Source organism: Sarcophilus harrisii, chromosome 3, assembly GCF_902635505.1.
Source record: "Sarcophilus harrisii chromosome 3, mSarHar1.11, whole genome shotgun sequence".
NCBI lineage: Eukaryota > Metazoa > Chordata > Mammalia > Dasyuromorphia > Dasyuridae > Sarcophilus > Sarcophilus harrisii.
In genome coordinates, this window is record NC_045428.1 from 286411672 (window position 1) to 286437515 (window position 25844).

The 25844-nt window shown below is 33.4% G+C and overlaps 1 protein-coding gene across 13 annotated transcripts in view; it reads left to right on the plus strand.

The window, feature by feature from the left end:
* The window catches only part of BBX (BBX high mobility group box domain containing), a 350166-nt gene that overhangs the window by 291614 nt on the left and 32708 nt on the right, over positions 1-25844 (plus strand). For all 13 annotated transcript variants that reach the window (XM_023498945.2, XM_023498944.2, XM_031959626.1 and 10 more), the window contains 3 exons: positions 12536-13541; positions 14798-14936; positions 21961-22109. In XM_023498945.2, coding sequence (XP_023354713.1) covers positions 12536-13541; positions 14798-14936; positions 21961-22109 — 1294 coding nt within the window. The remainder of the gene's footprint in view (positions 1-12535; positions 13542-14797; positions 14937-21960; positions 22110-25844) is intronic.

The following is a 25844-nucleotide window of genomic DNA, read 5'->3' on the forward strand; positions in this document are numbered from 1 at the left end:
ACTCTGAGACTCAGGTGTAGTTGTAATAACACTTACCATGGAAATAGAAGCATAAACCATTTGTCATTTGGTACATGAACTCGGGCCCTAAGCACATTCTTTTCTCTCACTGATTTCATATCTCATTTGCTGAATCATTTTGGTGGGAATAGCTTCTTATAGAACATATATCCTGGAATCCATAGGCTGACTTTGGTTTTTTCCTTTAAAAGAAGGGAGGGGATTTAGATTTCTCCATATATCATGTTCAGTCCCTTCTAGTTGAACAAAGCCTTTTGAAGCATCCATGTTATTTCAGTTGGCAGAGGTAAAATTAAAATTCTGGTGATTAATTACCACTGCTGCAATTGGGAGGAGTAGCTCCATGTGGTGATTGCCAGCCTAAGAGACAGAGGATAGCACAGTCCTAATTACCATTGTTGTTTATAGAAGTGTTAAATTAACCTTTTCCTAGCATGAATCCATAAATATATGTGTGTAATATATTTATACATATATGTACACACATATATACATATACATGCATGCATATATAAAATATATAGTATATGATATATATTATATACATACACATGTGTGTGTGTGTGTAAAAATGCATTCTCTGCTTCAAGGCTTTGCCTAATAGCCCACTTTCTACCTGAGGTAGTTTGACTAGATTAGCAGTATATGTTCCTCCATTATTTTACACAGTGTATTCCTTTTATTTTTATCAGAAACAATAACTGCGTGTTTTTCACATTTTAGGGGCATCTTATGTAGTATGAATACTCATTCCCCTGATTCCCACCAAATTATTGGTAATTACATTTTTCCCCATAAAAGTGAAACAATTAGACTCTTAGTAAGCCTGAGGTACTTCCTAATTGAATACACATAGGCAGTGTGGTATAGCCAGAAGAATGTTATATTTAGGTCTGTCTTGATAGCAAAAATAGACTAAACTCCTGACATCTCAGAACTTGTTTCTCCAGTTGAAAATGAGACAAATGACATCTATGGTATGTATTCCATCAGGTTATTTTAAGGATCAGTGAGTTATTGTATATAAAGTGCATTGTAAACCTTAATTCTAGCTAACTAACTATAGATAGGTATAGAAAGAGCATTTATTAAAAGCTTACTATGATTTCAGTGGAAGAAGAGTATGATTTTTGGATTGTGAGATTTTATAGGAACATTATTATGAAGGGAAGTTTTATCAATGAAGGAAGATCATTTACAGCTCCTGGAAGAAAAAGGCAAGACCCTACTTTAAGGGGTATGGTGACAGCTATATATATATACCTGGTGTAGCTAATGGAAATACATATGATCTTCCCAGAGAACATGCAGGATTGAGAACTCAACTCAAGATCCATCAGATTTACTCATAAATACTCAATATTTATAAACTCTCAGTGCAGTGTAGACAAAAGAATGTTGCATTTGGAGTCACTCTTGATAGTAAGAATGGGCAGGTCTTTTAACATCTCCAAAGTTCTATTTCCCCAGTTGAAAAATGAGATCAGTGACATGTAGAATATGTATATACAGAGCTGTTGTAAGGAGTAAATGGTACTTCATATGTAAAATAGTATAGTATAAGTTTTATATCATTAAATTAATCCCAAATAGCTAACGAACTAAAGAGGCAAATATAGGCAGACGGATAGGTGGATAGATATTATTGTTCAGTTGCTTTAATCATGTCTGACTGTGACCCAGTTTGGGATTTTTTTTTGGCAAAGACACTGGAGTGATATGTCATTTTGTTCCCCAGCTCATTTTACAGAGGAACTGAGGCAAATGGCATTAACTGACTTGCCCAGGGTCACACAGCTAATAAGTGACTGAAGCTGGGTTTGAACTCGGTTCCTTCTGAGTCTAGATCCTTTACTTTATCCACTGCACCACCTAGTTTAAATAGATAGAGAGCATTTAAGTGCTTACGATATGTGTCAGGCACTGTGCTAAACTCTAATGAGACATTAAAAAAAAGCAAGACAATTCCTCCCCTCAAGGATCTCATTCTAATAGTAAAGTAATAAGTATAAATAAAAAATAAATGATACAGGGGAAAAACCCAATAACTTTGTATCATCTCTCTAATAACTGAAATTTGTAGTAACAAAAAGAGAAAACCTGAAAATTTTAAGTTACAGGTAATGAGTAGTTTCCTTGCTTCAAGCAAAAGGTCACCAATTTGGAAGACAACAGAGGAAATGAAAAAGAAGCAGCTGGCTGCCTAGATGGTATTAAAGGATTTGGTTTTCTTGGCTGTGGCTTAACCAAATGCCAGAATGATGGACTCTTGGCAAGAGACAGAGTGCATTTCACAAAACCCGGGAAGAACATCTGATAGGAGATTCGACAAATTGGGCTTTGAACTGAAATTTGAGAGGAAGGAATATGGTCTCGATAGAAGCATAAACTAAGAATGAGGTATAACCAGCATGCTGAAGGAAAAACAACTAGGAAACTCTCAAAGAGGGGTATTGGGAATAATAGCAAGTCTGTATGAATCAATGCACAGATTATAGGTATTCAATGCATAGATTATGGGTAATCAATAAGGTGAATTTAAAACCTGAACACAACACACATTGTTCTCATGATGTACCAAGACTTGCAAAGATAATGAATGAAAAGGTATATATTGAGCATTTACTTTGTTCCATGTACTCGGTTAAGAACTGGAGAAAAAGAGGAGAGTCCTAGTTCTTTAAGAACTCACTTTTCTGACTAGCAGGTTGAAGGAATCTGCCCACCAGATATAAGAAAGGGGGAGTGAGCTTAAGTATCTTAATGAAGCAGAAATTTGGATTTCCTTTTAGCCAGGTGGGTTAATAATAAGGGTCCTGTTCGGCTCCAGGTGGACTGCAGTATGACCTAAAGAAGGAGGATCCTTTTGGTACCAGCTCAGATACAGTTAGGAGACAATAAAATATCCATGGCAGCTAGGTGGTACAATGGATAGAGCACTAAGCTTGGAGTCAGGAAGACCAGAGTTCAAATCCAGCATTAATCACTTAATAGTTGTGTAACCCTGCTTGCCTCAGTTTTCTCATCTGTAAAATGAGCTGAAGAAGGAAATAGCAAACAAGTTGCCAAGAAAACCCCAGTGTCACAAAATGGTTAGACCCAACTGAAAAACTACTGACTAAAACAATACTCAGCGGTAACCCATTCCTATTCCCTACCCTACTTAACTCTATAACTTACATATATAATTAATGTCAATAACTTACCATTCTATTCAAGTTAGGATATACAGTGTAAGAAAGAAATACAGTCATACCTTGGACATAGTGTGGGTTCAGTTCCAGACCACTGCAATTAGAATTGCAATAGAGTTGCATGATTTTTTTTTGTTTCCCCATGCACGTAAAAGTTATGTTTATACTATGCTATTAAGTGTACAATTGTATTATGTCTAAAAATATACATACCTTAATTAAGTGCTTTGTTGCTAAAAATGCTAACCATTATTAGAATCTTTAGTGAGTCATAAATTTTTTTTAGTGGATGGCTTTACCTTGATGTTGATATCTGCTGACTGATAAGGGTGGTGGTTATGGAAGAGTGGGGTGGCTGTGGCAATTTCTTAAAATAAGGTAACAAGTGAAGTTGGCCACATCAATTGGCTATTTCACGAAAGATTTCTCTGTACTATATAATGTGTTTAATTGCCTTTACCCACATAGAACCTCTTTCAAAATTAGTCAGTCCTCTCAAACCCTAGCGCTGCTTAATAAACTAAGTTACATAATATTCTTCTATATTGTTGTGTCTCAGTGAAGAGGAAGATAGGTGGAGAAACAGCTCCATGGTAGGTGGAACAGTGAGAATAGACAGCATTTAATAAGTTTACCATTGTATATGGGTGCCTCAAAACAGTTACACTAGTAACATTAAAGATCATTGATCAGACATCACTGTAAGAGTTGGAATAATAATGAAAAAGTTTCAAAATGTGACAAACAGGAAGAGAGCATGTGTTATTGGAAAAAATGCTATTAATAGACTTGTTTACTGTAGGGTTGCTATCAACATTCAATTTATTTAAACACACATGTGCAAAGCATAATAAAGTTAAGTAAAATAAAATAAGGTTTGTCTGTAGATCTGTTATAGGAATAGGGTAGAATGTTATATCTTGCATAGATTTATATCTATGATGGAATCATTAAACTGTTAGGGCAGTTTAGTGAAGAGTTTTTAGTTGATGATAAAAGGAAAGATGGATAGAACTGCTGCTAATGAGAACATACTATAGACTCCTCAGACAAATAGAAGATATGGATGATTCTCTCCTAATCTACTGACATAGAAATAATCTGTCATGGTGACGGGGTTGTAGGAGGAGGGAGAGAACAGACTTCAGCTTTCAAAACTTTGATTTAAAGCATAATGTTGTGAAAATCACAACACTTGACAGACAAGTTCTTGATAATTTCATTTTTATTTTTAGGAGAAGGCACTGTAGAAAACTACTACTTTGGATATATTCTGGTCAGGAAGAGGATGTATTTGGAGATGTGATAGGAAATGATAATAACTCTAGGATAAAATGACTGTGATCCATTAGTCCATAAGTCCATAATAAAAAGGAAGTGGTGCTTGAACTTGTAATCCAAACTTTAGAAAAAAGGGACATAAAAAAATTCCTAGAAATATAAATCTCTTGAACACTTTGAAAAAATATAATTGAAGAGGAATTTTAGTCTTTAAAATGTATGATATTGACTAAAACAATCATAAATTTTAGTTAAAAAAAGAAAAGAAAAGAAAAGGAAGAAGTAGATACAAAAGAGAACCTTGATCACATATGCAACTTTGCCTTTTCACTGTGACTTTGACTAAGTCACAAATTTTCTGAACCTCTGTTTCTTCATCAGAAGAATGAAGATATTGGACTCATTAGTTCTATCTAGGTTTATATCTTGCTCTAAATTTATAGTACTCTGAATTCATAATTGTACAGCCATATCCAAAGTTTGATTAGTGAAACAACTTCAACTTGCAAAAATATTCTACAGTTACATGCCAGTGGACTCTGTCCTTGTCTGTCCCATTCAGTATTTTAAAAAATGAATAACTTGGATAAAGACATTCAAATTATGTATATCAAATTTATAGTTGTTACAAAGCTGTTAAAAGAAGATAATTTGTTGAAAAATAGAATCAGTGTATATTTTAAAAATCATCATATCGATCATACATTGTGACAATAAACCAAATAGAATATTGAGGGATAATAAGAATAAATGGAAAGTCTTACATTTAGCTTGGAAAAATCATTTACATCAGTTAAGAATAGAAGAGACCAATCTGAGAGAGTAGTTCATGTGGAAAAGATTGGAGGAGGATGATTATTATTAATAATAGTGTTTATTATAATAAAGATAATATAATAATTCATAATTATGCAGAACTTTAAGATTTGCAAAGTACTTTACCAATATTGTTTCTATAGGTGCTAATATTATCACTGCTTTTATAGCTGAGGAAACAGAGGCAGACAGGTTAAGTGGCTTGCCTGGGAGAAATGCCCGAGTCTGGGTTTGATTAAATCCAGGTCTTCCCGATTCAATATCCAAAACTGCACAACTGCACAACCAGAGGGAGAGATCTAGAAATCATAGCATAGGAACAATTGTTGAAAACTGAGAATGTTGGCTTAGGGAAAACAAGACTTGAGGACAACATAAAATGGTTTTTTTCCAAGTATTTGAAGGTCTTTATGGAAGGATTGTATTGTTGTTTTGTTGTTGCTACAGAGAATTCGAAGACTAATGGGTTGACAGTACATGTGGTAGATTTCATATTGATAAAAGTACTTTCTGCCAAATGGAATTGTCCAGCAGTAGACTGATTATCTCAAAAGAATATCAAGGTTTCTTTGAAGTAGAACCTTAGAGATTGTCACAGTTATTATAGAAGATATTCCCACAGTAGGAGAGACAGATAGGTCTGACTGATCTTAAAGATGTTCTTAAAACTCTTAATATTCTATGGTTCTTTGGACTTTATTAATAATGATTTTTTGAACTTTTTGATTAGTAATTAAAAAAAAATTTTCTCCCAACTATTTCATCACATTTTTCTATTTTGCTTATAGTAGCATCATTCTATATATTATGTGTATTGTAGCAGAATGATGTTATTTAGTATTAAATGTTATCCAGTGGTGAGAAGCTTTTATGTATTTAGAACCCAAAATGATTAAATTAAACCACATCTGGTGTTTTGTCCAATTACCCACACTGGCAACATTATACCATTTCCCAGAATAAATCCCCAATGTGACTGTCTACATTTATTTCACTTTATTCATAGCTAGGCTACAATTCAGTAGTGATGAAAATAATCATTTTGAATTATTTGAACAGAGTCTAAAGTTTACAAAGTACTATTGGACTTGCTCAGATGCACCTGAATGGTTGCAAGCTGTCATTCATTGCCTTACTGTTAAAAACAACATTTCATAAATACTGCCTCTGCAGTGAAGGGTTTTTTGTAACTGTGCATTGAAAGGCTATCCCAGAAATGATAGTTGAAAGCCAGAAAGTTTTCTTTAGGTTCTGTGTTTATAAACCTTTTTACTGATATTTTACATATAACATAGTTTTATATTACATACAAATATATATGTTTATACACATAGCTATGTTTATATATATGTATGTTACATATATTCCTTTAACCCTATATACAAAATATACAAAAGTTATCATTTCAAAATTCAGAGAGTGCAATAAGCATTTATTAAAACACTAATTATGTGCAAGGCAGTGTACTTAGTATTAGGGAATACAAATTTGAAATAAGAAATAGACTCTGGCCTCAGGGAGCTTTCCATCTAATGTGAGATCAAAGACTACATATGAAATAACTATAACTGAATTTATCACATTCTTATCAATTGTAAATTTCATAATCTAAAAAGGATCATGAGTTTTAGAGGTGGAAGGAACATTAAACAACATTTAACCCAACTCCTTCATTTAATTTTTTAAATTAAATTTCATTATTTTTTACTTAACTTGTATTTTTTTCCTCCTTCTTCCTCCTATTGGAGAGAAAAGAAAACCTTTGTACCCATTATGTATAGTCAAACCAAACAGATTACCATATTGCCATGTCCACAAGTAATTTCTCATTCTGCATCCTGAATATGTCACCTCTCTGTCAGGAGATGTGGGTAACTAAATCATCAACACTCTGGAACTGTGATTGGTCATTGCATTGATCGGAATTCTTAAGTTTTTCAAACTTATATGCATTGTTATTGCTCTATAAGGAACTATCAGCAGGATTGATTTCAGAGATCTGGAGAGACTTACATGAACTGATGCTAAGTGAAATGAGCAGAACCAGGTGATCATTGTACATAGCAACGACAAGATTATACGATGATCAATTCTGATGGACATGTCTCTGGTCAACAATGAGATGATTCAGGCCAGTTCCAATGATCTTGTGTTGAACAGAACCATCTACACCTAGAGAGAGGAGTATGGGGACTGAGTGTGGATCACAACATAATATTTTCACTCTTTTTGTTTTGTTTGTTTGAATTTTATTTTCTTTCTCATTTTCTTTATTTTTTGGATCTGATTTTTCTTATACAGTAAGAAAATTATACAAGTATGTTTATGCATATTGAATTTAACATACATTTTAACATGTATAACATATATTGGATTGCTTGCCATTTAGGGAAGAGATGGGGGGAAGGAGGAGAAAATTTGCAACACAAGGTTTTCAAGAGTCAGTGTTGAAAATATTATCCATGCATATGTGTTGAAAATAAAAAAAGTATATTTTAAATGACAAAAAAAGTTTTTCAAATTTAAACACCTTTATTTTAAAGACTAGGAAAGGAAGACTTTGAAAATTTCATTTCAGTTCTAGTCTCTGCTTGTCAAATCACCATCTATACCATTTCCGGTTTCATTTTCCTTCTTCATAGATTTAGTTGTGTTATATAATTATTCAATATCCTTCAGTGATTGCCTATTGTTTGCTGAATAAAGTTCAAACTCTTTTACTTGACATTTAAGATTCATAATAATCTGGCACCTTTATGTCTCTCTGCATTTAATAACATAATGGCTGGCAGTTATATAGTACTTTGGCATGTTATTTAATTTGATCCTTATAACCACTTTGAGAAAGAGGTGCTATTATAATCTCAATTTTATAGCTGAGGAAACTGAGGCATACAGATGAAAAAAAGAAGAGGGTTTCTCATGTGTGTGTATATACACACACACACATGGGTTGTTTTTTAGGGTTTAGTTAGTGGGAAGCCACTGAAAGTTTTATATTAGGATATCTTAATCATTGTAGAATCTTAGGCTTTAAAAGGAAGAAAAGAAACAAGCATTTATTAAGGACATATTTTGTTCCAGAAATTGTGCTAAGTTCTTTATTTTCTCATTTAATCTTCACTTCAGTCTTGGGGAAAAAAATAGATGCTATTTGTGGTTCTATTTTCAATTAAGTAAACCAAGGCGGACAGAGATTGATTGATTTCCCCAGGGTCTTAAAAATTGTCTGAAGTTGGATTAGAATTCAGTTCTTCCTAATTCTAGGCCCAGCACTCTATCCTTTGCCTCTAGAAAGCATTATGACTGTTATAATAATTTCCTATTAATCTCCCTGCTCCCATATTTTTTCAATCTACCCTCCATATGTTTCCAAAATTGAGGGGAGAGTAAAAAAGTGCCATTAAAAACCAAAGGAATCAAATTTTAAGAAGTAAAAGAAATTGTCAAAATAGCATACCTAGTATACAATTCTGACCACATAATAAAAATCTTCCTTCAAAATCATTAAAGACCTCTTATTTTTTCTGGGATAAAATGTTAGACCTCTTCATTTTCAGATTCTCTAAAAATCTAGTATCTAATTGGATTTTCTGTATTTTTCACCACCCCATCTTTACACATTACTACATACTATTGAACTATTAGCTGTTTTTATTCTAAGCTCAGTATGTCTGGGCCACTTCCCAACTATATACATTTTTGTATAGTACATCTTTTTTCCTGGAATGTATGGTTTTTAATTCTTGCCTTTTGGAATCTTTATCTTCCATTAAAAAACTTAGGACTTCCTTAGTGAATCCTGAATTCCCTTTTTCCTGTTTCTCAAATTTGCAATTTATTTTGAAACCAATAGCAGAGATAGTATTAAAACATAATTTTTCCATTTTTCCACATGCCCTCCAAGTTTGAGATTAGATTGGAGAGGAAAGAGAAAGGAGTCAGGAAAGCCAGTTAAGATTTTTTTTTTTTTTTGGTCATTCAATCATTTTTCAGTTGTGTCTAATTCTTTATGACCCCATTTGGGGGTTTTCTCGACAGAAATACTGGAGTAGTTTGTCATTTCCTTCTCTAGCTCTTTTACAGTTGAAGATCTGAGGCAAATAAGTTTAAATGATATGTCCAGGGTCACACAGCTAAAAAGATTAGTCTTCCTAACTTCAAATCAGGCATTCTGTTCCCTGCACTAACTGCTCAAGAAATTATTAAAATAATCCAAACAAGTAATGAAAAGGTCCTGAAATGGGTTACTTCAGAGTGGGAAAGGAAGGAAGAATTGATGAGATGAAGTGAAGGTGCTGGTTTGATACAGGAATAAAAAGAATCAGAATCTTATCTCATGAACACTGATGCCATCTTTTGCGGCTGCATGTATTATTCTCCATCTTGCTGTTTTGCTGCAAATTATCTGTGGGGAAACTAGATTATATAAACCATCCATTGTTTCATAAATGCAAGTAGATCAGCATTTTTTGGTTCTGGGAGAAGAAAGGGTCTGAAACCTATTTGTTTTCCTCCCAATTTGGAAAGTCCTTATAATTTTTTCCAATTAAAAATGAAATTACTTCATTTTTTATCATGCTTAATTATTTTCTTAAAATTAATTGGTTTTATTTGATTGTTTTTGATATATAAAAAATCTGTCTCATTCTGTATTCAAGATCTTTGGACTGAGTGGGAAGTCCACTGACCCATTTATTATTCTTATTTTGCCAATACATCATATTGCTTGGATTGTTTCCTCAGTTATTATTAATTAACCATCACAATTTTGGCAAGCCAGCCAAGGACTAGGGTTCCCTGCCATTGGATTAGGCAGAGGGAAGATTTTTTAAAAAAAATCTCCGTTTTGAGCTTATGTGTTTGGAATGATGGTAGTCCCATTAAACATATTAGAGAAGCTCGAAGAAATAATTTTTATAGAAAAAAGGTATTGAATTTAGTATTGGATATGTGAATTTGAGATGACAACAGAATAAGTAGGTATAGAATTCCCACAAGTAGTTGTAAATGTTTGATTCAGGTAATACCATGGGATAAAGTGAGAAAATGGGAGTAGGGATTAGATGCAGAAATCATCTACATGGAAATGATAATTAAGTATCAAAGCACCTATGTAGAGAGAAAATATAGAGAGATAACTGAAAGGGCCCATGTTGAGGAAAAGGAGAAAGATAAGGAATTACTAAAAGAAAAAAAAATATTGGAGTGCACATTAATAATATCCTCTATAAAAATTAAGGAAGATAGAGATTTGGGAGGAAGAGAGCCAATGGATTTAGTAGTAAGCAGGTTATTTATGATCTTGAAAAGTTTCAAGAAGTTGGTGAGTAATAAGTTGACAGTGAGGAAAAGAGTCAGTAAATCTAGAATGGCTCATTTAAGTATACTGAAAGAAAGGAAAGAGGTGAGAACCAAGAGGAATGAGATTAACAGGATTAAAATACAGGTTGTTTTTGTTTTTTAATTTGGAGGAAGAGGGATTAGTAGGATAAGGGAGAACTGAATATGTTTTTAGGCAGAGGCTAAGAAAGCCAGAGAGAGTAAGAGTGAAGGGGTGAGGAGGTAGAAGGGAATGAGATGGATGGACATGAGAATGAATGATATAGAAAGAAAGATATGTGAAGTTTAGAATCCTATAGCCTATAGGCATGGAAAAGGCAGGAAGAGATTTGGCCTAATAGTTCATTCTTAATTTATAGATTGTTCATTTTAAAACTATGTTCTATAAATTTTTACAATGTAATGGGCTGAAACTGAGCAGATGCACTGAGGTCCCGAGCACTTGAGGCTAATTAGCAATTGGACAGTACTCTATTAATATATGCTTGGAGAAGGAATGGTCCACTCACTCTCTGTGCAAATTTGATGTGTTGTATAGGAGATTGGGTGGAGGATTTGGTGGGTGGAGTGTGAGAGCCAGAGGCACTGCTGGCCATTGCTCTCACTTAGTATTGCCATTCCCCTTCATCTCCGCAAAGAATAAAGATCAAGGATTTTCCCTTATCCTGACTTCTTGACTCTGGCTGATTTTAAAATACTCTAGGTGCTAAATGCGGTCATCACATACAAAATCTGAAAGCTTTCCATGAGAAGAAATTTCATTCATATTTTAAATAGGTTTACTGACATTTCCTGCCCTCATCATCATGACCACTCCACTTAAAGTTTCACAGCCTATTTTCTCTAGGTTGTGACTATACAAATCAGAAAATGTCAGTAATGCCAAAAGTTCCCAAAGTATAACTGTCCTCCTCTTAATATTTTTGGCTTGATTAGTGAGAGTGTATAGAAAACAAGTTGCTAACTTTTCTACTGAAGATAATATCTATAAGTTGGAATCCTGAATTATTTGAGTGCTGGAAAGAATAGAATGTTTGCCTTTAAATTGCATTCATTTCTTCTATGTTTCATAGTAGAAAATCACAGCTTAGCTAAGCTACATTTAGTACATTTTTTTGAACTTCTTACATCAATAAGAATAACTATTATAATGGATTTCTTCATTAACTAAAAACATTTTTTAGATAATACTCCAGAGATCACAAGGAGATGGAAGATATTATCATTATTTCCATTCTACTATTAAAGATGCAAAGAAGAGCATGACAAATGAAATAACTGTTGAAGCTACATACTAAAACTTACCAGTATTTAGTGAATGTATATTTCATGTTGCCCGCGAACTATTATTGATGAAAATTGTGATGACCGCGTATTTTAAAATCAGCCAGAGTCAGGAATTCAGGTTAAGGGAAAATCTTCAATCTTTATTCTCAGTAGAGGTGAAGAAGGATTGGAGGTGAAGAGGGATCGGGGGTGAAGGGGGATCACAATCACAATGTGTGCAGCTGCAACATGAAGCCAGCCAGCAATCTCTCCCAGCCTCTCTTCCTGCCCCTCTGCTTCCACCCACCAAAATCGTCATTTCCTATACAACACATCAGGACTTGCACAGAGAGTAGGCGGGGGCCAATCTTTCTCCAAGCATATATATTAATAGAGTATAGTCCAATTACTATTTAGCCTCATGTCCTTAGGACTTCAGTGCATCAACTCAAGCTTCAGCCCATTATAGAAAATCACTTAAAATATTTTGGAGAGCAATAAGCTAACTTATCCAATCATGAAATCATTTTTAAAAGACATTATTAGAGAATATAAAATTAATTTTAAGAAATGGATGATAAAAAGAAACAATTTTTTCTGTGTTTTTTTTTTAGATGTGCCTAGCATCAGAAGGAGTAAAAGTAGAAGACTCAAAAGTGACAAAAGCAAAAGAATCAGAAGGAAAAAGCATGGAAGAATCTGAGAAGGGAAAAGTAGAAAGGGAAATAAAAGAAGAGAAATCAGAAGAAGAAAAGTTGCAGAAGACAGAATTAGAAAAGCCAGATGAAAAAATAGTCAAAGACTGCCCAAGTGTCACAAACTTTGACGAGATTACAGTGGACCAAATGAAGGAGGGAAAGAAGGAAGATGGTGAAGAGATTAAAAAAGAAGAGTTGAGGGAAGATGAAAACTGTAGCCACTTCATTGATCCTTCTTCTTCCATCAGTAGTAAGCTAATCACGAGTGATAGTCCCAGCAGAAAAGATCCCATTTGCCATTCTCACGAAGCTGTGATCATTGAAGACACCTTAGGGTTAAGCAAACCAGAGAAGCTAAAAAAGAAAAAGAAGAAGAACAAAATGGACCGACATGGGAATGAAAAGTCCACTCCCAAGAAAACCTGCAAAAAGAGGCAATCCTCCGAGTCTGATATTGAGAGTGTTATATATACTATTGAAGCAGTTGCAAAAGGAGACTGGGGCATCGAGAAACTTGGTGAAACTCCTCGCAAAAAAGTTCGCACATCCTCAAGTGTGAAGGGAAGCATTCTGGACACCAAGTCACCAAAGAAAAAAATCAAGTCAAAAGATAAGAAGATGTCAAAGGAGAAACTGTCAAACCCCACCAAAGAGACCAAGCCTTTGGATTTCATTAGCATTACTGCCAACAAAGAGGTTCCCGGAGAGATTCCAGAGTGTGTAAGAGCAGAACCATTGACTCCGACGGAGGAGGTTCTACCGCAGAGCTTGCCAGGACAAGTCAAAACAGAGGAGAGTGACTGTAATAGAAAGATAGAAATCTGTGGCTCAAGGAAATCTGAGAGGTCTTGCAAAGGTGCTCTTTATAAAACTCTGGTCTCAGAGGGCATGCTCACTTCCCTGCGAGCTAATGTGGACAGAGGTAGGTGGTTGTGGTGCTGAAGTGGGGAGTGAAAAAGAGCATCAGAGCCTTTTCTTTAGATCTAATGGAAGGAACAGCAGCCGTTTTCACTTGGCCAGCAGTGGTACGGTCATTTTGATTACACGTTTTCCATGATTGGTGTCATTTTCCATTCATTTCCTGGACTGCTGTCAATTTCTAGAGCACAATTCTCTAGTAGCTTTAAATTATTGCAGATTGGCAAATTATAAAAATTGCGATTTAGGTTAGTATTCTTTGGGTCTAGTAATTTAGTTGAATTTAGGGATTTAAAAAAAAATTTCAATTCGCAAAGCATATGTTAATTACTATATACTAGTTTTATTCTAAATGAAAAAGGAGGTAACAGATTAAAAAAAAGACTGCTCTCAGGAAAGCTTACAATCTAATGGGAGGAAGGAATTTAAATAATAAAGTAACTTTAAAAACAAGGTAGAACATGATAAAGCAAAGATAAGTGTTACTTTTTTTAATGGTAGGAAATAATTAGAACTGATCCAAAGAAATTACTATATTATGCTGATCTGTTTGATGGGATCATAACTTAAAGCTAACTACTAATTCTTTGAGGAAAAATATATACCCTGCATTATTTTATGGCATAATCAAAACTATAGGTGGAGTAGTATACTTTAAAAAATACAATATTTTATATGGAATGAATCTAGAATTTCTGTAAGACTGCATCTTCATTTTTAAAAATTCAACCAATGAGCATATTAAGTACTTCCTAAGTGTATTGCATTGTGTTCTATCTTGTATAATGTTATTCTGATTTGATTTTAATAATTCTATTTACATGGATAAGGATATATGTCAAAGGCTTGAGTGAAAAGAAACATGAACTCATTAGTTATGATGGACTTTGAAACAGGGTGCCAGGGAGTGAATATATGATCTCACAAGAGAATTGTAAAAAAGCCAGAAATAATAATGCTAAAAGCAAAATAGTTCTCAGATGTTTAAAAATCCTGAATAAGAAAAATGTTGTTATTGCTCAATTCACTCTTGAGTCCTCCATTCCATTATCATTTAACATACATAACAAAAGAGATTCAAAAGATACTAGGTAAGTTTATTACTTATTCTCTTAGTTATGGAATAGCACGGATCATTTACAAAAAAAATCTGTCATGTTTACATCAAGGTAATTTAAATTAAACTATTTGTGAGGTTGATACAATGCTTTTCTGCCCTCAAGATAGCCACATGAAACCTGTTCTATTTTATTTTCATAGGGAAAAGAAGCTCAGGAAAAGGTAGCTCCTCTGATCATGAAGGGTGTTGGCATGAAGAAAATTGGTCATTTACCCAGTGTGGGACTAGTGGGAGTAAAAAACTAAAAAGACCAAAGCCAAAGGAAGAGTTTGTCCTTGGGTAAGTTAGTTATACTTGGGTCTACACTTGCTATACTTGAGCACAACCTGTGTACAGCATAGTGAAAATTTCATGATGAGCATAATCAATCTTGCATATTCAAAAATATTTTTTTCACATGCTAGTTCCCTAATCCAAATAAAAATCTCTCAGATTTGCACACCACCCTCATTTCTGTAGAAACTCATCTTAGTCAAAACCATCAAATGATTAGCTTGACTTCCAGCATTTGGAGCATCTTAGCCATTTGATAGTAATTCCTAGTATAATTGAGCTCTTTCTATTTTTCTTACATTTTATCACACAAAAAAGGTGATACAGAAGCATATGATATTCTCCATCCTTGAAAGAAGTCTACATTCTTATTGGAGAGATAAGAAAATAGTAGTTCAGCAGGAGATACTCAATAATTATGTTAAACTAAACTGAATATGAAACAATGAAAGAACAATGTAAAAAAGGGTTACCAAAATGTGTTTTGTAGAAGACAACTGAGGAAAATGAAAGGAGGAAGAGGCAATATGAACCCAAGTTGTTGGTCAAAGTTTTATGGAAAATGGTGCTTAAGATTTAAGAGTTGGAATGAATATTTGAGGTCATCTAGTTCAACATCCTCATTTAACGTTTGAGGAAACTAAGGTCCAGAAAAGTTAAAATTTACCCAAAATCACATAGGTAGTTAACAGCAGAAGAAAGATCCCAGTTCTTTCAGCTATTAATCCATCACTCTTTCTGTTGCACCATTGATAATTATATATTATTGTATGTAGACATATAATTGTATTAAACATACATCTGCCTACATCTAATGTATAGATGTAAATATAGATTTAAAATACCTTTAATATATTATAAATATATACATATATAATCTTATAATAGTTATTATTGTAAGTATTTACGTGGTCAAATACAATTCTCTAAAATAGAAGAATTTTTAAGTTAATTTAGATCTCATCCACTCTCCCCCCAAGGCACAGGCAAAAAAAACAAAAACAAATCAAGGCTATTTATAAGGTAGAGGCAATAACTATTATTTTCTGTGCTGAGAGCTATAATTTCTCTTGATCAGGTATAGAAGTTCTCCGTCAACTTCTGCCTAATTACGTTTACGTTTGTTAATTAAACTCAATTAAAATATTTTTTGCTTTTACTTTTTTTTGAGAATTCAGTACCTCCTATGAGATGATAACAACAACAATAATAGATAGATACTTATGTAGTGTTTTAAAGTTTGTAAAGTATTTTCAGTTCATTTTTTTATTTGAGTTTCACAACTTTTTTTTTTAAACAGTTGAGGAAATGGTCTTTTAGAATTTAAGTGATTTATGATTAAATCTAGTACAATAGGGGATAGGTATAAAGAAACTGAAATGTCTTGTGCTTCATTTAAATATAATTAGTGATATTAGATTATTATAGATTTAGAGCTGTAAGGAACATTGGATATCACCCAATCCAACATTCTTCTTTTTTTTCCAATTCCATTTTACAGGTAAGGAAACTGGGGCCCAGAAAAATTTAAGTAAATTGCCCAAAGACTCAGAGGTAAACAGTGTCAAGAGTGAAATTTGGATCCAAGTTCTCTGATTCCAAATGTGTCTTAGTATTAGGTATTCATAATACTAGATTCGAGAATCATTACTTTAGGCAGAGAAGGCATACAGCACAAATGGCACTCAACATCATATGTTTTTTTTTTTAATGTATTTTTGATGATCTTGTTAAAAGTTATTTTCTCACCATTACTATCAGTGGAGTCTTCCCTTGTGACATACTTAATCAAACAAAACAAATCATTGGCCATGTCTAAAAAATGTATACTTCATCTCATACCTCCAGATAATCACATCTCTGCAAAAAGGAGAAATGCTTTCCCATTAGTGTTCTGGAATCATGGTGGATCACCACATTGATCAGAGCTCTGTAGTTGGCAGTCTTTCAACCATACTGTATATTTCTGCAAAACATTGTTATCATTATATATTTTAAAGAATGATTCATTTTAGTGCTTGGGTGCTACAAGAAGGTTTCAAAAATACAAGAGCAATAGGCTAGTAGTATAGCTGATGGAGCCTTGATTAGGAGCCATAGATTCTAATCCTTATTTGCCACTGACTGACTGTATAATAATCTTGAAGGTTTTGTCATCTTTGAAGTCAGATGATAGTCAATCAAAAAGAATTTTTTTTTACTGTGCTTGGCCTTGTGCTAAGCACTAGGTATACAAAACAAGGCAAAAACATGGCAATCAGGTTATCTCATGCATAAAAGGAATAATTTGGACCAAAATATCTCTTAAATTCAGTTGGAGCTTTAAAATTCTAGGCTGATATGAAATATAATGAAGGAAAATAGCCATCAGAATTTAATCTAGTAGATAAATCCATGCCATTCTGCTGTATGAGTAAACAACTACAGGAACAGGAAAAAGAAATTAAAATTACTCCTTCATCTGCCTTTATTTTATTTTAAACATTTCTTTACTTTAAAATGAACAAAGCCACAAAAGTTGGCTGATTTTTTTCAGTGTTAAGGGGGAGCTTCCTTTTGCAAAATATGATATGAGATAGTAATATTAAATCAAGGTAAAAATAATTAAGAATTGTTCAAATTATAATGCTAGAAGCCATACAGAAGTAATTCCTGGGGACATGAAGAGAAATTGAGTTATTAAATTAGCAGTGTCACGCTACTTTGTCCACGGTGGTAAGAAAAGAAATCCGCCTATTCAGTTGTACTGCTGCCAGAAATCCTTAGAGATTTCTCAGGAGTCCAATTGGAAGAGAACAAATTGAATAAAAATGAGGGGCCTTTTTTTGTGTGTACCACTAAGTGGTAGAACCCTTTATCAATATGTTTGCATGTATGCTCATTTTATGCAGTCACTGCAATGTATTGAGCATATTTAAAAGTAAATACACTTTATGTTGATGAAAGAACACAAATAGAAGGAGATATGTTTAGTACTGTAAAAGTGTCAGTCTTAGGTTAGATTTAATCATAGAATCTCAAAGGCTTTATACTCCAATCCATACCTGAATAAAAATTCCCTCTACATACAGCATAGCTGACCAAGTCATCATCCCAGCCTTTGCTGGAAGACATTCTCTGAGGGAGAATCCATTACCCTTTGTTGTTGTCCTTTCCACATTTGAATAGCTAGGCTAGTTATTAGGGAGCTTTTCCTTATATCAAGTCTGAAATTTTCTTTTTGCAGCTTCTACCCACTAGTGCTAGATCTTCCCTGTGGGGCTTACAATAAGTCTAATCCCATTCCCATATGACAACCTTTCAAATACTTCTCCAGGTGAAACAATTCAGTCCTTTCAACTGATCCTTTGCAAGAATGTATCTGAAGCTCTTCACCAAGGCTGTATTTTATCATAAAATAAAAAGGGAAGAAATTATTTTAAATAATGATTTCTAAAGGTTCAGATAATTTATTTCATTCCTCTTGTTTTTTTTTTTTAAACCAAACTAAGTCTAATTAGATTAACCATCACATTTAAAACAGTACCATTGACATTTTCTCATTACTCCTGACCCAAAGGCATTGTTAAATGTAATGTTACCAAGAAAGAAAAAACTGAGTGCTTTGAGTCAAAGTCATTTGCCTTTTTAGATGTCTCCCACTTCTATATGGTACTTTATGCTAAAGAAAGATACATGTAAAGTTTTAGATATTATTTAGCAGTGGATTACTAGAAAAGAGAAGTAGGAATTTACTTACAACCAGAAAAATTCACTTGTACTCATTTAAGGACATAACAACAAATAGAGATACTTTAATTAAGCATTTTTAGGGCGCAGGAAAAAAAATGAATTTTCTAGTGGAAATTTGACTCAAAAAAAAAAGGTTAGTTTATGACTTTACTCTGTTTGTAAAGATCTCATGCCCATATGTATATTAATGACAAATTTTTCATCTCCATACTTAAATCAAGAATAGCTTTCATTTCTTTTTTTTTTTTTTTTCCCTTTTGGGTAGAATTTGACAGTTGGAACTGTTTAGCACTTCCTAGTTTAGAATTTGTCCACTTTGAGTTGTGAGAAATGGTAACAGATATCATTCCCTGAGAATTATAAATGAACATTTTAACCTTTAAGCTCAGGAAATTATTCATCCATATACTTTCTCACTTCAATTCTAACTTGACAAACTGCTGCAAAGAAAACAGAAATCCACTTACCTTCTTCTCTCTTACATACAGACACACGCATGCACACACACTCATACACAACCATCAATAAGTCTTCCTAATTATATCCCTCTTTTACATTTAACTTCTGAAAACATTTTTAAGCCTTATTACCTGCAGATAGCTTTTGTACATCATTCAAATGAAAAGCTGATTTCCATTAGGCTTAACATTCATTCTTAACCTAGAAAAAATGTCACCCACAATATATAATAACCTTTTTCTATGCTGCTTCCCTTGAATTTAGTTAATAGTGTTTCCACCTTCCTTTCTTATTGAATTGTGACTTCTCATATGGTTCCATTCCTCCAAAATGGAGATCATTTTTAAACTAAAGCAATTTCTCATAAGATATTGAAACCAGAAGAGAGCTTAGAGAGATAATCTAATCCATAGATTCTTAACCTTTTTGTGTATTATGGATCTCTTTTCATAATATTTATTTAAATACATAAAAATAAAATACATAGGGTTACAAAAGAAACCAGTCATACCTAGAATTATTAGATTATCTTGCTAAGGTCTTTTCTAAGAAGTTTCAATATTTTATGATAATTTGTTTCAGTTATCAAAATACTTTGAAAAACAAGTTCATGGACCCAAAGTTAAAAAAAAACCAAAAAACTTGATTTAGTCCAATTCTTTCACTCTATAAATGAGCAAACTATAGGAAAAGAGGAGGAATCAATTAACTCTTGAACCCTCCCCCTCATTTCACTTACCTAAGAGCAGCGCTTCCTCCCAGGTTATGGGGAGGCTGAGAAGAGGATATTTTAGGCACAAGGATGCAGTTCTTCCTCTTTGCCTGCCAAACAGGCTGCAACAAGGCTCTTAATAATTTAGGTTAACAATGGAGTGTACAGGCTTAAGGATCTTGGACTGGAAAGAATTCTTCCCTAACCTGGTCAATCTCTGATACCTTTGGGATACTCACAGACCCCTCCATTCAAGCTCTTTAACCAGAGATTTTCCATTATAATTATTGTTCTACTGCATCAAGGATGGGGAACCTCCAGCCTATAGCTCATACAGTGCCCTCAAAATCATTTGCTAAGGCAACTATAGGCGATGAGGAGCTGAAGATTAGGTACAATAGCTTCCTACTGCTTGAGTTCTATGCGTTGCTAATTTTGTGTGGCCCGTGAATGATGTTATAAATGGCCCTTGGCAGAGAAAAGCTTCCCTAATCCTGCACTCCATGAATACTGCCAACAGGGTATCAAGGAGATCCTTGAGTCAGAAACTCCAAAGGATACTCATATCCATAGCCTTAAATCACATATACCCTTTCCTCCTGGTGAGCAAAAAATAAAAGGTTGTATCCTAATAGGAGAAATTGTTCTGTTTGCTGCAGAATTTTATTTTCCCTTTATTAAACTGTTTCATGGATTGTTGCAACCTCACAGTATCAAACATGGTGGTTCTCTAGTAGTCTCTCTATCTGCACAGGCTGCCTTTGAGTTAAATTTCATCAGATTTAAAGCCAGCAGCAAGCAGTGATATTGTGGGCACAATAGAATTACCAAATACATTGAATATGTCAAAATCAATAAGAGGACCTCCCAACTATTGATGCAGTATTTCTGAAGGTCATCTTGGGCAAAGTTACCTTGCTTCTCTTATAATACTTTTTAAAACAAATTGACCTTTTGAAAGTCTAGGTCCTTTTTTTTTTTTTTTTTTTTTGCTAGCTCTTTAGATTTTTTTTTGTTCTTATTTTCAAAATTATTTTCTTTTTTCCTCACAAAACAAAAGCATTATATTTCAAAGCCTACTGCTATAAAATTGCTTGCGAATATGTTATACACACACAGAATTTGAGCAGCTAGGTTGTACAGTGAATAGAGTATCAGGCCTGGAATCAAAAAAACCTGACTTAAAATCCAGCCTCACATATTTAATATCTCTGAGCAAGTCACTTTGCCCTGTTTGCCTCAGTTTCCTCATCTGTAAAATGTGCTGGAGAAGAAAATGTCAAACCATTCCAGTTTCTTTGCCAAGAAATCCCCAAATGGAGTCACACAGTTGGACATGATTGAAAAGTGACTAAACAGTAACAGTGTACTAGTTAAAAAAGGCAAGTACCTATAGAGAACATGACCTTTTGGTGCTGTAGGTCTGTAGAGTCAGTGTACCCTAGCCATAATTTTTCAAAAAAGGTTCCCTTTGTTAAAGACTAAAAGATATCAAAAGATGTATTTTTAAATGAAAATTTAAAAACCACCTATGTGTTACCTGAGTAATTTAGTCTAAGGAGCATCTATTAAGCACCTATGATATGTTAGGCACTTGGGAAATGAAGCAAAGCCAAAAGCAAAAGTTACTCTTGAAGATTCAGTCTAGCAGAGGAGACAATATGCAAATAACTATGTACAAACAAGATATATATGGGATAAATTAGAGTTAATCAAGAGAAGGAAGGCAGAGTAATTCAGTCTCTTTTTAAAATTTTTAAATTCCATATTCTCGCCTTCCTTTCAACCCCTCCCCTATCCTTTAAAAGATTAAAAAAAATCAATAATATATTAGGAATTTCATAGTATAATGTTTTAGATTTTAAAATGTTTCAATACACATTTAAATTGTCTGTCATGAATATTTCCACCAAAAGTGTTATTGGTAAACATTCTGAGCAAAATATATTCTTCTCATATTGCATTTTTTTTTCCTATCTAAAATCCACTGATAGTATTTTTATTCCCAGGGTCACAAAAAGATTCTCTACTTCTTTCAAATGATATATTTGTTAACATATTTTCCTCTATTTATTTGAAACCATGTGCTTCACATGCTGTTTGATTTTTTTCTTCCCCTTCCATTAGCTTAGCAAAGCTGGAAGAAGAATTTGAAAAAAAATTCAATAGCCTCCCTCAATACAGTCCTGTCACATTTGACCGGAAAAGTGTATCTGTTCCAAGAAAAAAGAAGAAGACTGGAAATGTTTCATCAGAACAGACTAAAACCAGCAAAGGTTAGATGTGCTATAGTTTTCTGCAGCACTGTCAGACTCTGTAATAAATTGTCTTCTGAAATCCTGCCTTCTTGACTCACATAATGCTGGAGACAGGGAGATTGTTCATCTTGTTGATCATTTTCCAAGTTGTTCTCCATTTTGTTCTTTTCTAAAGGTTTTTCCTTGTTTCTCTCTATTGTTGTAGTTGTTGTGTGGGGTTTTTTGTTTTTTTTCTTTCCAGTCTTTCAATCAAACATGCATTCAAGACTTTATTTTTAAATCACAGTTTATATAAATTCTCTAACATCCCAACCCTGAGATTAGCCTTACTTTCTTAGTATTGAGGCTTTCTGCAGCAGAAACTGCTGCTTGAATAGCACTTTTCTGCTGCACATAAGTCACAGCTATGTGAGTTAATACCTATATAAGATTAACTGAAACTATAAAACAAGAGATTTATTACTTTGGTAATTATGTCTGTCAAATGAATAGAAGCAATCTCATACTGGCAACATTGATCAATTGAATATTACATTAAAGTTCCAAGTATGTTGACTCAGCTATTGTATTAGCTTTGTAATTTGAGAAAAATCTTTTTATTTTACCCTTTCCTACTTAAGGAAGTAAATTTCTTCCTTATCTTTATCAGAAAATGCTAAATTTAAAAGTCTATCAGTTTTATGTACAGAGAATCCTAATACTCACTTGTACCAAATTACTTTTGTGTAATGAGATCAGGAATGTATTTTAAGTTATTTATTAAATTAAACAGTTTATATGTTGGAGAATAATTTCCTTCCAATAACAATGTGAGGTAGAGTGAATCTTATTGCCTTCACTTTATGAATGCAAGTTCATTGCTTAGAGAAATCCCATAACTTGTTCATTGAATCATAGCTAATAAATGTCAGACCAGAATTTGAATACAGTTCTTCTCTCTGCTGAATCACTACTCTTTGCTGCATCTTAGTACACATTTCCAGGTGTGGGCTAAGTTGGAAAAACATGTCTTACTTTCCGCTAGAAATGTTTTCTCTCAAAACTTGATAAAACTTAGATTTTTTTTTTTCCTTTAAGGTGAACTTAGTAGAGTGCACTAATTTGAACAGGAGGAACTAGTCTCTGAAGATCAGAATACTAGTAAATCACTAAAACATCATAAAGCTTCCTTAGTTCTTTAACATCTGGCTCTGTATACCAAGGTGTATACTAATTTTCATTAAATTAACTGAAAGTCTGTCATAAAATCATTGCTATTGTCAGTATAAATCATAGAAGAGCAGTCCTCACTTTTTACATGATCTCATATTCATCTTAAATGTATTTTTTCTTTCTTTTCCTGTAATTTTGAAAACATAGATTTGGAGAATCTAGAAAGAGTAAAGAAAAACTAGTTTCTTTCCCCTACAAAATATAATTTATTTTATTAACCCTCACTCCAAAGACCTAAAGAAATCTTATGGGGATGAAAAATGGGCTAATGATAAAATTAAATTCAAATTAATGGTAAAGTTATCAAACTTAAAAAAAAAAAAAGACTTGAATGACCTTAAATAACTGGGTTTTCATGATTGTGGACAGGATTGGGGAGGAGGAAGTTAAAATTATTATTTGAGCAGTGAAAGGCAAGAATTGATCCAGGTTCCTCACCTAATTAATAAAGGTGAAGTTTATGAATAAAAAAAACTAAAAGAATTGCTGGTGTATACATTAATTTGCCTCTGTAACATTTGATTTAGATAAATGAAGAAAACTTGGAACTAGGTCACCCAAGAAGTCTACATTGGGTATAAAGAAAAACTTTTAACAGATGGATAGTTATGTATGATAATGGGGTTACCAAGGGAAATTGTGCTTCTTCTCTATAAATGTTGTAGAATAGGAAAGAATAATCCAACAGGCAAGACTAGATGATTTTGTGAGGTTTTTTTTTAGCCCCAATTATTTTTAGATTTGGAATTAGCAACTTTCACACAAGTAAAAATAGTTTTTAAATTATTGTTATATAGAATGTATTATCCTCATTTGAGATAGCACAGTGCTTTAAAGTTGGTGAATGAAATATAGCATGAGAGGTTTAGAGTTTTTGTTTGGCCTAATATTTATAGAGTATATACCATGCCCATCTCTTAGTTGGGATTTATTTTGTAATATTTTATATAAAATCCTCTTTGGGGGCTTGGTTGTCTGTATTCTATTGTTTTCATATGCCAGCAAAAGTTGTATTATATTACCTTTCTTGTTCTTAATGAATGATACTTCATAGTACACTATTTTCTTATTCCTTCTTTGCTTTGAAACATTATGTTTCCAAACCACATATCATAAGATATTCTTGTGTATAACACGAGTTTAGATTTCCTCTAAAATTTTCATAATTGTTTCTCTCTTTGCAGTTTATTCTTATTCAGATTAAGGAAAGAATAAGGTTTTTTTTGGTAAAGAAGAAATTAAATAATATAAGCTCTGCTTAGCAAAGTAATTATAGAGATGTGCTTGTGACTGATTATAATTTGATATTAGGATGCCAACATAACGCTAGTATACTAGTCTACAAGTTATTAATGGAATTACTATACCAGCTGCTCCATAATCAGCTGCTCTTTAGTACAGAGGGATGTTTAGACAGAGAGGGTTTGTTTTATAGGGTCTGAACACTTTTTTGGAAAATAAAATGTCCCTAGAATTTTTGTTCAATCATTTCGGTCATGTCCAACTCTTTATGACCCCATTAGGAGTTTTCTTGGCAAAGATACTACAGTGATTTGTTTTTTCCTTCTCCAGCTCATTTACAGATGAGGAAACTGAGAAAAACAGGGTTAAATTGCTTGCCCAGGGTTATACAGCCCCTAAGAGTCTCAGGCCGGATTTAAACTCAGCTCTGGTACTCTATCCACTGTGCCACCTAAGATGCTGTGAATCCAAGCATTCTGTTCATGTGTCCCGTTGTTCCTGTTTTTATTTAATGTTTATTATATTATAATTGTATTGTAATTCTATATAAGAATTATATTATTGTATATGTTTGTATTACAGATCTATATAAGAAGCTAAACCAATATTGTGAATTATGTAGAATTTTTTTAATAAGCATAAGGTATAGGGACTGTACCCTTTATTTCATTGATACAGGAGTACTACTAAGGACAAAAATCCCTCTCCTACCTATTGTATGCTGGTATTATCTCTGCAGGTTATGGTCTTGGAGCTCTGAAATAACAAGCTCTGAAGGCTTGGTACTTGCTGCTCAAGGTCACACAACTAGCATATATCAGAAACAACTTGAACTCCATGTCATCTTGCTTCCCAGTCTACTAATAATATATTTTACCATACTGCCTAGAGAAATCATTCTACAATTATTATTTTAGATCCAAACTTGTGGAATTTTTATTGTTAAACTTGCATATTTACTACAACCTGCTGCTGAGTTCTCCCAGCATTCTCACTGGCATGTAGCACTCCAGGTAATCAATCTCTCCCACTGTAGATCCTGTATTATGGTAGAATGAACTCTGCCAAAAAACATCCCAAATACTCAGATTCTTTTAGCCAGTGATTAACAATCCAGTTTTCTCACTGAACTATGTGGCAGCTGAAAGTGAAAGAGATAGACCACTTGAAAGATTAGAGGCGGTCCTATCTCTTTTCTAGACATTATCTACTCAGAGGTCTCTATAAACCTCTTTAATGCTTTTTTATGATTAGGCCCAGTGTTCTTGGTCTGAACAAGTAAATGAAATGGCTAGTGAT